This window comes from Ctenopharyngodon idella, chromosome 2, assembly GCF_019924925.1.
Source record: "Ctenopharyngodon idella isolate HZGC_01 chromosome 2, HZGC01, whole genome shotgun sequence".
In the NCBI taxonomy this organism is placed as follows: domain Eukaryota; kingdom Metazoa; phylum Chordata; class Actinopteri; order Cypriniformes; family Xenocyprididae; genus Ctenopharyngodon; species Ctenopharyngodon idella.
In genome coordinates this window covers 12,915,073-12,929,535 of record NC_067221.1, presented here as the reverse complement: position 1 = coordinate 12,929,535, position 14,463 = coordinate 12,915,073, and the positions used below count along the sequence as shown (strand labels likewise).

At 37.1% G+C, this 14,463-nt stretch overlaps 1 protein-coding gene across 2 annotated transcripts in view; it reads left to right on the top strand.

The window, feature by feature from the left end:
• cdh7a (cadherin 7a) overlaps nt 1-14,463 on the top strand; it is a 61,678-nt gene that overhangs the window by 34,930 nt on the left and 12,285 nt on the right. For both annotated transcript variants that reach the window (XM_051874619.1, XM_051874631.1), the window contains exons 9-11: nt 3,202-3,323; nt 11,809-11,926; nt 12,081-12,332. In XM_051874619.1, coding sequence (XP_051730579.1) covers nt 3,202-3,323; nt 11,809-11,926; nt 12,081-12,332 — 492 coding nt within the window. The remainder of the gene's footprint in view (nt 1-3,201; nt 3,324-11,808; nt 11,927-12,080; nt 12,333-14,463) is intronic.

The window sequence follows — 14,463 nt, the reverse complement described above, 5'->3', positions numbered from 1 at the left end:
ATGTGAAACATGCTACATTAGTTACTGTAAACAGCCTTCATTTAGGAGAATTGACTATATTACAGAAGAACTGTTTATTCTGATAATTATTACTAGGGACATTGTGATATTTAGTTTTTCTGCAATATAGATTGCGATATGGGAATTTTTTTTTTTTTTTTAAATGATTTGGATGATTTTTTTGGGAGGGGAGCATCTACATAGAAAATAAAAATAATTTAAGCTGAAAAAATGACTTTTTACAGTGCAGGTTTTCCATTTTTCACTTTAGAAGATGGCAATGTTAATCTTTAAAAACACTAATGAAATATCACTGTAACGACTTTAATGAATAACGATTGATTTTAGTTTAGATTTTTATGGGCTTATCAGTATTGACCAGACTTTTAATATCAGTACCTCCTTGCTATTAGTTTACAACATTGTTACCTGACAAATCCAAGTACCTGAAATAAGCCCAGTAATCATTCTAAATTTATTTCTCAAAACAGTCCTTACCTAGTAATCACAAACGACTGGAAAGGTCTTGAAAAAGTCATGGAAATTCATTGGTCAAAAAAGTGCGGCGCTATTACATTTGTGACTGCACTTAACATGGCGAATTATGAGCCTGTGCCCAGGGGCGTCAGTTGTGACATTATAGTCACCGCTGCGACAATGTGCTTAACAGCCACTGTCCGTGCCATCGACGCTGAGGTAACTTATCACCCATTTTATTGTTTAGAGCATTGTAAAGCCAGCTACGATACGCATCCTGCGATGGCAGTCTGCCTGGATTTAATTCACAGTAGATCCCTCATCCTCTAAAAAGTCAAATTAATAGATGAATTAGCTCAAACCGCACACCGTTTCTCTCTTCCCGCCTGCAACTCAGCATGTTTCCTGCAGGTGTGTACGGGACGGAGGCAGATGGGCTCTATATATCTTGGGCTGAAGATAGTGGGAGGCGTGAGTCATATATTTACTAGCGCGGTTTTGTTGGGATATGCGTTTTATCTAAACCAGAACAGAGTTTGGATTAGACAGTTAGGCTGAATTCTGCTAGCCACGTAAAGAGTCAAGCTAGTGTGGTGCGTACAATAAATCACTGTGTTTTCAATGGAAATCAACTCCGAATGAGCCAGCATATTTCCAGCCCACTGCCGCTGTGTGTTCACACCTGCAGAATAGATTTATTTTTGCTCTCCATCAACTCATTTGGCTGAAGACCATGACCGCGTTTTGTCCTCATCGATGCCCCCAATATCATCGACGGTGCCAAAATTATGGAAATCTCATAATGACAGGACAGTTTGCAAAAAGTGCATGGAGATTTTGTCGATTAGCACACAACTGAAATGCTCTTAATTGGTTTTGTAGTGCATTGTGAGCATGCACCGAATGTGAGGATGTACTAGCAAACAGCAGTCAGCCCACTCAAAGAATATTAGCAGCTGTGTCTGTTCTGGTTGACTAGAGGCAGTATGCCCTCAACAGGTGTTTGCTGTTGGCTTGTGCTTAAGCGCCAATGCCATTTGAGATATCTACATTGCATAGTTACACAACAAAAATAACCCCACGCCCCTGTGCAGTCTGGTAATTTGTTGATTGCCAAGTGCAGCATGCCTGATGGTTGAAAATATCACCTTTATTTGCTAAAAGTAGAACGAAAACGCGAATCAGCTTGGCGTTCAAACCGTTCATGTATGTACTCGAGTCGTACCAGAAAAGGCCCTTTACATCTGCTGTTTAGGATCAGATTCCTGATAAATTGGATGATGTTGCAATTGGCCTATATATTTTGACAGCTCAAATTTGATTCGAAGTCACATAAAATTGTATTGCGTGTATTGCAGCAGTAAATTTCCTGGAGTCTTTTTTATAGCACTCATGGGTGCAGTGAGCAAAAAAAAAAAAAAACCCAGCAGCTAATTCCTATTTCAGTTTTCTGTATTGCATCAATCGCAGTGACTTTCATGTTTTAATATTTACTCCAGACTGCAGCTTTGTCTCTTTTGTCCCTCTGTATACTAAGGGTCAAATTGTTAATGTAACTCCAGCTTTAAAGCTACTATCCTTAACTTTTTTTGGTTAAAAATTATCTAAAATCAATTTTTGAGCGAGTACATAACCAGCCAGTGTTCAAAACTATCTCCTTACCTTAGCCCGATTCACAAGGTTAAGCTTGTAATAATATTTTATAATTCGGGTGGTACTGGTGGGTTTTTGTGGGAAATTTGAGCATGCCGCCGATTGTCTTTCCGCCATGTCTGTTTACATAAAGAACGGGTCCCAGCTAGTAGGCTATATCGCATGTCAGATGGATCAATTTACAGCTTTTTCTAACAGCAGCTGCAATAATTAAACATCATTTTGATGGCGGATTGTATGGTATGACAAATTAACGTTATGCACGTAAAGATGATAATTCTGCAAACAACTGCAATTGAAGGTTTCAAACAGAGATGGCGACAAAGAGGCAAAACTTACGGACTGCAGCTTTAAATATATATTTTTTTGTTTCTCTGGAGAAAATGGGCCAAGTGAACAAAGTTTAGGCAGCCGCAGTAGGAAAAGTACATTTGCAATCACTTGTAAGAACATCAATGGGAATATTTAAGTGGAGTTCTAAAAGAAAGTTCAGGAGGAGCATGTTCATCTAATCCTGTCAATCTCAACGCAAGTGTAGCTAAATGGAAAGCAACTTGCTGAAACTTTTAACTGAAAGCAACTTGATGTAACTTAAAATATGTCAGTGCCATTGTTTTGTCTCAAGATGCACACCAGTACTTCTTTTTCTAAGGCACATTTATAAAAGCTACATAAAATAGATTAACTAAGGCCTAATCCTGGCTTAATCTAAACCCTGTCTGTGGAACCGGGCCAAAATGTTTTTTATACTATTAATTTTAACTTTGTTTTATTCTTATTATTTGTTTTTATATACGTTTTTTTATTATGTTTTTTATAACACACTTTTTTGTGAAGTCTTTTCATAATACAAATGATTTGAATGCACAATTACAGAAAATGATGATTTAAAACCCCCAGTGAGCAAACAAACAGTGACTATGGCCAGAAAGATGGCAAAGAACATATTTAAATAAATGCGACCTATTACATAATGTAGCACATTTAAATAAATGAAACATATTGAAATAAATGTTTTCTTGTCCTTGTGTTAGCCTGTTCATGCATGCATATTTTTCTCTATGATTTCAGTGGATCCGTCGCAGGTGGGGAAAGGAGTGGCTCTGATCACAGTGATGGACATTAATGACAATGCGCCAGTTTTTGCCATTGAGTATGAGACCTTCCTGTGTGAAAACGTTGGGCCAGGACAGGTATTGTGGCTCTTGATTCTTTAACAGAAAGGCTTTCATATCAAATGTGATTTTAGTGCAATTAAACAAAAAAACAATCTTCTCTGATAACTGTTGGAAGCAACTAATAAATGAGAATAGATAGTATGTGCTGCATTGTGGAGCTTAAAATGGTTTGAACCAAGGTTATAATATTGGGTCTTTTATTTTTTCATTATTTTATATGTTGTGATAGAACTCAACCAGAAAGAATCTGGACCTTAGTGCTGATCCATTGCCAGTAAAGAACAGCGAGAGCCACAGATGGACAAAATGATAACAACAGGATTCTGGTGACTTTCTGCTGCAGATCACTCTAATCAGGGGATCAAAACATTGTGCGCTCATGCAGAAAAAGCTTTACACTGATGCAAATGAGACAGAGGTGACTGTGGCATGAAATTGGTTTGTTGGGGAGCGTGGCATTGTGTCAAGTAGCCAAATGTGAGGTCCTGCAGCAGGCAATTGCAGAACACAAACACAAGCGAACCAACGGATTCCTCATTTTCGAGTCAGCAACATGCCCAGATTCAAACACATTCTCTGTCACATTCATATTCGAATGTTTGTCAGAACGTCATTACTAAGATGAATGTGGTATAAAGGGCATTACGAATGCCACATACTAAACACTCGCTATGAGTGCCTAGAGAAAACATTCTGGACCTTTGTTCTGTCCTAATGGGAATGATAAAAGCCACTGACAAATTTTGTGACTTGATGAACCATTGATATAGAAAGCACGGGGTAATGTCAGAGGGCCAACACCAGTGGTGAAAACAAGATTCTACTCAACTTGAGGTGCCTTTCCTTCTGAGAGCGCTTACCATTATCCCTTTAGAAAACCACATTACCATTATCCCTCTATAAATGCAACATGGAAAGAAGTCCTTTTTTATTTTCTAAAACTAAAATAATACAAATAAGAACACATGATTTGATAATTATATGATTAAAAAAAAGATGTCATTATGGTATGCAGTAGCTGAAACCTACTGTATGGAAGTCTGTTCCCACCTCAGAGTAATGAGGAAAAAAACATCTGTTTATTTCTAGTAATTGTGAATATTTTTTTAAATGTTTGTAATATGTAATATTTTTTTTTATACTGCGTAATTTGCGACTTCATATCTTACAGTTGTGACTATTTCTCATAATTGCAATTAATTGCAACTTCATATCTCAGTTGCAACTTTATTTCTTGTAATTTCTTGTAACTTCATATCTTACAGTTGTCTTTCTCATAATTGCAAATTTATCTCAGAATTGCGACTTCATATCTCACAATTGTGACTATATCTCACAATTGCAAATTTATTTCTTGTAATTTCTTGTAACTTCATGTCTTACAGTTGTCTTTCTCATAAGTGCGAATTTATCTCAGAATTGCGACTTCATATCTCACAACTGCAAATTTATTTCTTGTAATTTCTTGTAACTTCATATCTTACAGTTGTCTTTCTCATAATTGCAAATTTATCTCAGAATTGCGACTTCATATCTCACAATTGTGACTATATCTCACAACTGCAAATTTATTTCTTGTAATTTCTTGTAACTTCATATCTTACAGTTGTCTTTCTCATAATTGCAAATTTATCTCAGAATTGCGACTTCATATCTCACAATTGTGACTATATCTCACAATTGCAAATTTATTTCTTGTAATTTCTTGTAACTTCATATCTTACAGTTGTCTTTCTCATAAGTGCGAATTTATCTCAGAATTGCGACTTCATATCTCACAACTGCAAATTTATTTCTTGTAATTTCTTGTAACTTCATATCTTACAGTTGTCTTTCTCATAATTGCGAATTTATCTCAGAATTGCAACTTCATACCTCACGATTGTGACTTCATATCTCACAATTGCAAATTTATTTCTTATAATTTCTTGTAACTTCATATCTTACAGTTGTCTTTCTCATAATTGCAAATTTATCTCAGAATTGCAACTTCATATCTCAGAATTGCGACTTCATATCTCACAATTGTGACTTCATATCTCACAATTGCAAATTTATTTCTTGTAATTTCTTGTAACTTTATATCTTACAGTTGTCTTTCTCATAATTGCAAATTTATCTCAGAATTGCAACTTCATATCTCAGAATTGCGACTTCATATCTCAGAATTGCGACTTCATATCTCACAATTGTGACTTCATATCTCACAATTGCAAATTTATTTCTTGTAATTTCTAGTAACTTCATATCTTACAGTTGTCTTTCTCATAATTGTGAATTTATCTCAGAATTGCGACTTCATGTCTCACAATTGCGACTTCATATCTCACAATTGCAAATTTATTTCTCATAATTTGTTACTTAGTTGTGGCTTTTTCTTATAAATGCGAATACCTAATGCCTAACCCTGGTTGTAAACCTAAACTGTGAAGTTGTCCCTCAAATCTGATTGGTTTATCAGAATTTTGTTGCAGTATCAACAAAGATGTTGATCCAGAAACATGTTGCACTTGGTGAAATCACATTCATCATCTCACAGTTATTTTTTTATATTTTAAGAGTACGCAAGCTTTCTTAGAAACCCCACTTAGTAATTGTAATTGTTTCATTTACATCTTTGACAGATGGTGTATATTTAGAGGAGAGTTAATAGTCAAGCATTTGTAGAGGTCTTTGAAATTCTTACTCATTCAATTATAGTGTTGTTTTTAATAGTGTATCAGAAATTGACTTGATCTGATCAGTTCTTTTGGGAGCAGTGAAAGAATACTGAAGGATGTTTTTCTTTTTTCTTAAGAAAAAATAATCCCTCCCACAAGAGCTCTCAAAACAAAAAGAGAACAGAACAAGGCTACAGGGTTTAGTGAGCATGAGATACAATCCCCTGTAGTGGCATGATTGTCTGGGCCATAACAATTAGTCCTGGCCTGCCTGTGTCCCAGAGTCACAGGGAACAGTGTTTGTTTTGCCTAAATGAAAAGGTGCTGGTGGGCTCTTTTCACAAATGCTATCGCAGCCTTGAAACGCATTACCAAAGTCCCCCAAGAACACTCTCCATGTGTTTTGGACACCCCAGACTTCCATCGCTTCTAACTTTCAGAGCTCTCTCTCATATTAGAGGCTAAATTACTTTCCCGCCTCTCCGAGGAACAGTAGAACGGTCTCTCTTTCTCTGAATAGAGATGAAAGCATCTGTATGTTTTCATAATGATTTCGTTTCCCCTGTGATTCATGTTCACTTCCATATCTTCAGCCATGGGAGCACTTGAGCGATGCAGCAGTGAGTCAAATGCTGTCTCGATTGCATGGATCTCTCCTGTGATTCTTAGCACGATCATTCTGTCCTTATCGTGGCCCTTAAAACGCTGTACCTGCAGAACAGAGGCTCTCAGACATCCTGAAGTGCTTTTGGAGACCAAATCTGAAAGTCAAAGCCTTTGAATGAGGCATTCCGGAGCTGTTAGACGAAGAATTTTGATCAGACAGAGTGTTTGCCGTGAGGCACAATATCATCAACAAACAGTGATGGCACTTTTACGTTCTTTGTCACTTCAGTGCCTTGCAAAATAGTCGCAAATGCTGTTTGTCTGTTTGCGTCTGAGGCGAAATAGGATCTTTTTCAGCCAGCTTTTGTGCATGTTGTTACATTGTGTATCTCCACTTCGTTGTTTTCATACACCTCATCTGCACATTTGTATATTTAGAGCTTCACACCTGCAACTTCATCACACAGCTTCATCAAGAAGCTACCCCCTCTAAAAGAGACTGTATGGAGCTCTTGAATTTAAATTCAGAATTGCCTGGAGCACGAATGAATTGTTGCATATAGTTGTGCAGTAAAGCTGTTCCCAGGTTTCGTGAGCAAATGAAACCAGGTTGTGAGTGCAAATTCAATTTGTTCTCTTTTTTCCTATGTACTCAGAGAGCTATGTGGAAAAAGTACATTATTTCAAAATGAGGGTTGACTGAATGACCACTCAAAAAATCATTCTAATGAAGTCCTGTATAATTAGGCTGGTTTTGTGTTTGTTTGATCCCGATGAGACATAAGACGTGTTCTTGTGTTAAAAAGAAACAGTAGTACAACGTAACGAACTAGAATGCAGATTCATTTGCGCTGTTTTTAAAGGGTTAGTTCACCCAAAAATGAAAATTCTGTCATTTATTACTCACCCTCATGTCATTCCACACCCGTAAGACCTTCGTTCATCTTCGGAACAAATTAAAATATTTTTGATAAAATCCGATGGCTCAGTGAGGCCTCCATTGACAGCAAGATAATTTACATTTTCAAACACCCAGAAAGCTAGACATATTTAAAACAGTTCATGTGACTACAGTGGTTCAACCTTAATGTTATGAAGCGATGAGAATACTTTTTGTGCGCCAAAAAAACAAAATAACGACTTTATTCAACAATATCTAGTGATGGACGATTTCAAAACACTGCTTCATGAAGCTTCAAAGCTTTACGAATCTTTTGTTTCGAATCAGTGGTTCGGAGCGTGTATCAAACTGCCAAAGTCACATGATTTCAGTAAACAAAGCTTCGTTACATCATAAGTGTTTCGAAACGTTTTGAAATTTCAATGGTTCGCCACTGGGGGGCGTGACTTTGGCAGTTTGATACACGCTCCGAACCAAACAAAAGATTCGTAAAGCTTCGAAGCTTCATGAAGCAGTGTTTTGAAATCACCCATCACTAGATATTGTTGAATAAAGTCGTTATTTTGTTTTTTTGGGGCACAAAAAGTATTATCTTCGTTTCATAACATTAAGGTTGAACCACTGTATTCACATGAACTGTTTTAAATATATCTTTAGTACCTTTCTAAGCATTTTGAATTGTTAATTATCTTGCTGTCAATGCAGGCCTCACTGAGCCATTGGATTTTATCAAAAATATCTTAATTTGTTTTCTGAAGATGAATGAAGGTCTTACTGGTTTGGAACAACATGAGGGTGAGTAATTAATTTTAACAGAATTTTCATTTTTGGGTGAACTAACCCTTTAAATTGATACAGCATCAGCGTCATTAAAAAAAATCCAACGCTCACTGCCAAACATTAAAAAATAACGCAAGCCAGGCTCTAGTCTTTTCTTTTTTAAAACCAGAAGTTAGTTTGAATTATTTGTGATCTGGATTTGCTTTGAAAACATTGTTAGTACATTGTTCATACTTTATCTTCATCAGCTGTATTGTTTAATTTGCTCATTTTTGATCATCTTTGCTATTGTTGACAGTCAGTTCTATTAACAATGAAAGCTGGGCCTCTAAAAAATTCAAAACTTTAAAAAATGCATGTAAAAATCTATATAAAGTCTGCTGTTGGATGATTAGGCGATCTTAATCACCCATCTACAATGTACGTGATACTAGAGGGAATATTCCCCATCATTGCATCCGAGTCTAAAACAGATGGCTTGTTGAAAAAGGTCCCCAGATCCACATCCAACAAGTGCCTGTAATGGGGTCACATGCACCAAACGTATGTCTTCACCTTCGCTTCCCAGCGCAAAGCTCTTTTCTCTGTGCCCTTGGTTTCTCTTTTGTTCCTAATATGACTTTTTGAATTTAATAGAAGCTTAATATGAATTGAAGCTTCAGTCTCTAAATGAGCCAGATGATTTGTTACAGGTGATTTAGCAGATTAGATTATGAGGAGTGAGTGTTTTCCCATGGGGTTTTTATCTCTTTAAGGTCGTCTATATTCTGTCTTGTTTCTATGCCTCAGAGACACGGTCAGCAGTGGCAGGCTGACAGACTGGTGTTTTAAAGCGTTCGTGACTGCTATCTCTTCACAGGAGATCTCTCTCCGGTGAAGATTTCCCCTCTTTAAAATCAGGTTGTGCAGGAGAGATCCCTTGCCTTCCAGCCATTTTTACATGTACTGCGAAAGGAGCTTAAATCACCCATATTTTTTCCATATATGCACTTCTTGGCTACACAATTTGTGTTTTTACAGTATTATTCTAAAAAATTATTGACTTTTTGACTTTTCTTCTTGGACAAATGCAAAATCAGGTTTTGTTTAAGCCGCTCTGCTTTGGCAAGATGTTCTTATTCATTTTAAATGTACCCATTGCCTCAATGATTTTATCAATACACTTTGCATTCGCCTTAATGGACTATCTGTAATTAAATTTGTCACAGTTTACTGTAATCAGCGCTTGGTGCTGAGGGAACATCCTGTGCTGCTTGTGTCATTTATGCAGGTTTTTAATAGCACAACGTTTTACGATTTCAAAAATATTTACAGATAAATGATAAATCCGTCAGAGTTCCCATTGCCAAATACTCACTTAGCGTAAAAAGGGGGGGTATTAAATAAAAATAAATGAGTGGAGAATTAAAGCGCTGAAAAGCTCTAGGTTAGCACAAGGTCATATTCCTCGGACAAACAAGGAAAGATACAGAAGAGTCTGTTAGCCCGCAGATCTGCTGCATTCGGCCTGTGTGTGAGGTTTTAGGAGATTTTTCAAGCAGATTGAGTTTGTGCTGACTGCAGCCTGACACAAGGGAAGAGCTGTGCACAGAGTATTTAACCCAGCCAAAGCCCACAGATTAGGCCACAACAGTGTGTCAGGAGAATCTTCTTAGCGTACCACCTGATGGGTCACCCTGATATTCATCTCTAAAACACAGCACTTTGCCCAGCTTTGGGGAGGTTTCGCTCCAGATTTAGACTGGGATGGCCCTCTACTTTGTTAAATCCCTGGATACCGTATGGGCATCATTTCTCACAGATAGCTTACTGGCTTCGTCTATCCTCCTGATGTTGTTTTCAGTGTGATTTAAACTTGTGAATTGTCTATTTGTTTCCTCCAAGTTCACCACCTTGAATTCAGCTGATGGTTAAAATTTGTTGTGTGGTGTAACATGAAAAAGAGCTGCTCATTTAACATGTTAAATTAATTCTGTAAAGAAATGTGTTAAAAAGGGTAAAGGGTCTTGAGGTTAATATTTAGAAGTTGAACTGATAACTGTCTTAAAGGATTAGTTCACTTCAGAATTAAAATTTCCTGATAATTTACTCACCCCCATGTCTTCCAAGATGTTCATGTTTTTCTTTCTTCAGTCTATTTTTCTCCATATAGTGGACTTTAATGGGGACCAACGGGTCGAAGGTCCAAATTGCGGTTCCAGTGCAGCTTCAAAGGGCTCTAAATGATCCCAGCCAAGGAATAAGGGTCTTATCTAGCGAAACGATTGGTCATTTTCTGAAAAGAATAAAAAAATTATATACTTTTAAGCCACAAATACTCGTCTTGCACTGCTCTGCGATGTGCCACGCATTACGTAATCATGTTAGAAAGGTCACGCGTGCATGACGTAGGCAAAAGTACCAATCCAGTGTCTACAAAGCATACGTGCAAAAACTAAGTCAAACGGCCTTTACAAAAAAAAAGGTAAAACAACGCCCATGTCACGCGTGACCTTTCCAACGTGATTACGTAATGCATGGCGCATCGCGGTGCTAGTGCAATACAAGCATTTGTGATTAAAAAGTATATAAATTTTTATTTTTTTAGAAAATGACCAATTGTTTCACTAGATAAGACCCTTATTCTTCGGCTGGGATAGCGTAGAGCACTTTGAAGCTGCATTGAAACTGCAATTTGGACCTTCAACCTGTTGGTCCCCATTGAAGTCCACTATATGGAGAAAAATCCTGGCATGTTTTCCTTAAAAACCTTAATTTCTTTTCGACTGAAGAAAGACAGAGATAAACATCTTGGATGACATGGGGGTGAGTAAATTATCAGGAAATTTTAATTCTGAAGTGAACTAATCCTTTAAAGTGTGGTTCTCATGGCAACAGATGCTGAAAAGCCAGCGAGATGCTACACAATCGGCAAAGACATCTGTCTTAATCCATGTGTACACAGACCAATAAATACGAATTTGCGAAATGGGTTGTTGTGGACTGTACTGTTAATATATTTTTTTTTTTTATCACAATTCAACCTAGAAACTGAATAAACTTTTTAATCAACTCAAGAATATTAGATTTTGACGGATTCAGTTTGATTACATTAGGTTACACCAACAAATACCCAAAAATGGCCAGGTCACGTTAGATATAACTACTCGAAGAAGCTGCTCATATCCCCTCTGTACAGTGTATGTTCTGTTATATGGAAATAATACATTGACTTAATTCATTATTCATAATTAGTTGACTTATTCAGTGCTTCAACTCGCCACAATATTGTAATGTCTGAAATTATCTTCCTTCTCTTTGCTTTTCTGAGCAAATATTGACATATGCTATTCATTTCATTTCATTTTTTTTTTTTTTTTTTACTAAATCAACTTATCAATTAATAATTCCATTCATGAAAAATTCAGGTTTACATACAGTATAATCTGAAACATTCATTGTTATTGTGACACTGCAGTGTTTAGAGCGAGAGAGCTGTGGATTATTTTGCCTGTAGTGAGGCAATAACAGCAGTATTCATCTTCCTGTTCTTTACTCCCTCTCACCGTCTTAGGTCATTGAAACCGTAAGTGCAGTGGATAAAGATGAACCACCCAGTGGGCATCGCTTCTTCTTCTCCCTCACTGCAGAGACAGCTGGGAACATGAACTTCACCCTCCGAGACAATAAAGGTATGTAATTTCATTAGGACAGTTTATGGCAAATCCTTGAATCTCAGATCTTATTCCTAAGACAGAAAACGCTTGATTTTATCTATTAATAGGAGTCTTTTTTTTTCACTTTTCACATGATATCATGTCTCTTTATCTCTCTTTCTCTCTGCAGACAATACCGCTTCTGTTCTAACTAAGCGGAGTGGTTTTCAGAGGAGGGAACAGGCTATGTATCGGCTGCCAGTGTTGATAGTGGACAGCGGGTCCCCTGCCCTCAGCAGCACTAACACGCTGTCTATTAGAGTGTGTGACTGTGACCCTGATGGGACGCCCCAGTCATGTGGCACAGAGGCCTTTATGCTGTCAGCTGGACTCAGCACCGGAGCTCTCATCGCCATCCTGGCCTGCATCATCACCCTGCTTGGTAGGAAATACATTTAACCCTCCTGAGCCTGTTTAATGAAACAAACTGACATTGGCAAAGTGCTGTTTTACTTTGTTTGCTTGCTGAGCATTACCCTTTCTGCAATAGGTCTGAAAAGCGTATAACTCACGCCATTGGTTGAACCAGTGTTGCTGTGTCCGGCTGGTTGGGATGATCAAATCAACAGACAAATGGCTTATTATGAAACAGCATTTAGCTTTTGTAATGTAAAATATTTCAGAGTGAAACAAAATATTCAGCTGCAAATTTAAAGAAAAGGAAATTGTTTCTGAGGCTGAGAAAGTTCATTTTGAAAATACACTACTGTTCAAATGTTTGGTTTACATTGATTTATTTAATGTTTTTAAGAAATTGTTCAGCAAGGATGCATTAAATTAATTATATTTAAAATATATTAAAATATAAAACAGTTATTTTAAATAATATTGGACAATATTACCATTTTTGGCTGTATTTTTGATCAAAAGCCTTGGTGAGCATAAGAGACCGCTATCAATAACATTTAAACAATTTGACCAACCCCAAACTTTTGAACAGTAGTGTATTTTGTGTTTTGTTGATAAATCATAACTGAGGGACCAGGGACATTTTATTATTTATTTATTATTTTTTTTTATTTCAGAATATTTTGATTTCATGTTGTCTTTAAGGGAAAATGAATGTGAAGGTCTCAGCATTTAAAAATGCTGGAGAGCTTTCTGAATGCAGCTTCCAATCAAAGGATATTTTTCCAATTTTTAATATTGTTTTTCAAACCATTTTTTAAGAGCTTCTTTGCATTTCCACCTCCCCCGTACTGACATTTAGCACGCATTTGGGCTGCCGTTACTTTAGAAGTGCTGGCACGACAGCTCTAACAGTTGGGACTCGGCATGCGCCGAGAGGTCTGCTTGGCCACAATTGACTTGTTTACCCTCTACAGGGAGGCTGCTGGTCTGGATGATTACTTATTATTTGGAGCCTTATTAGCTGATTGTTTGATGAGTGACCTCAAGCCAATATGTACCGTTCACTTGGTCTGATTGGTTGACTGGCGTGTCTTTGTGTTGATTTGTTGACCTGAAGACTGCGCAGTGGGAGTGAATGCAGTCCTGATGGTTTGATTGATTTCTTGATTATACCATTGATAGGTTGTCTCTCTGGCTGTGATGGTGATGTGGATATCTGTCTACGGACACAGCCACAACTCTATTTGCTGACAGATGTTGTCTCTGTCTTAAAAGAGAGAGTCTTGTATTGTGACAAGCCAGGAATTTGTGTGTGTACATTTTGAACCAAACCCCAGCGATTTCCATTTTTTGATTACTCTATTTTTTTCCTGACTGCACAGATTATGAATAAGTAACAAAGGAGCTCTTTCTGCCTCCTCGGTGCTATTACATCTAAGTATGAACTAGTTCATTTCTATCTGCATAGACATTACAACTAAACAGCATCTGAAATAAACATATCTGAAATAATACAGTGAAGCTGACTGCAATATGTTTCAATTTCATATTCCTTAAGAACATCCCCTCTCTGCTTTTATCACATATGACTTGGAGAACCATACATAAGATCACTTAAAAAATCATTTTCTTTTCCAGTAAAAAATATCAAACATGGTGAAGCAAAATTGCTTAAGACATTAAAGGCCCCATTACACTATAAAAATCGAAGAACGAACTGATGTGACGTCATTGCGGACAAAATTGGGTCAAAACGAAGTTCGAAACGGCTTACCAAAACGAACTTTCATGAAAAGGTTGCTTTGGCTGGTAAACACATTCATTACATACATACATAATAGGTAGATGTGCGTGGAGGCTCCGCCTTCTTTCACGTGGAAATCTTCTCCATTTCTTTTGTTCAGTCCGTTGAGGTCAGATGTCTGTGAGTAAAAACATAAACACACTGGAGAGCTGCTTTATAGTAGAAAATGAAGTTCTTCTGATGAAATGAGACACTGACACTGTTTTTCATCTTTAATACTGTAAAGCTGCTTGCTTTTAAGCAATCTCTTGTATAAAGTGCTGTATAAACTGCTGTGAGTATATCGGGGACTTAAGACTTGATTTTAGAGTTTATTTTTCTTACCCCATTGGCAAATTGCTTTTTCCCTCCTCTTATT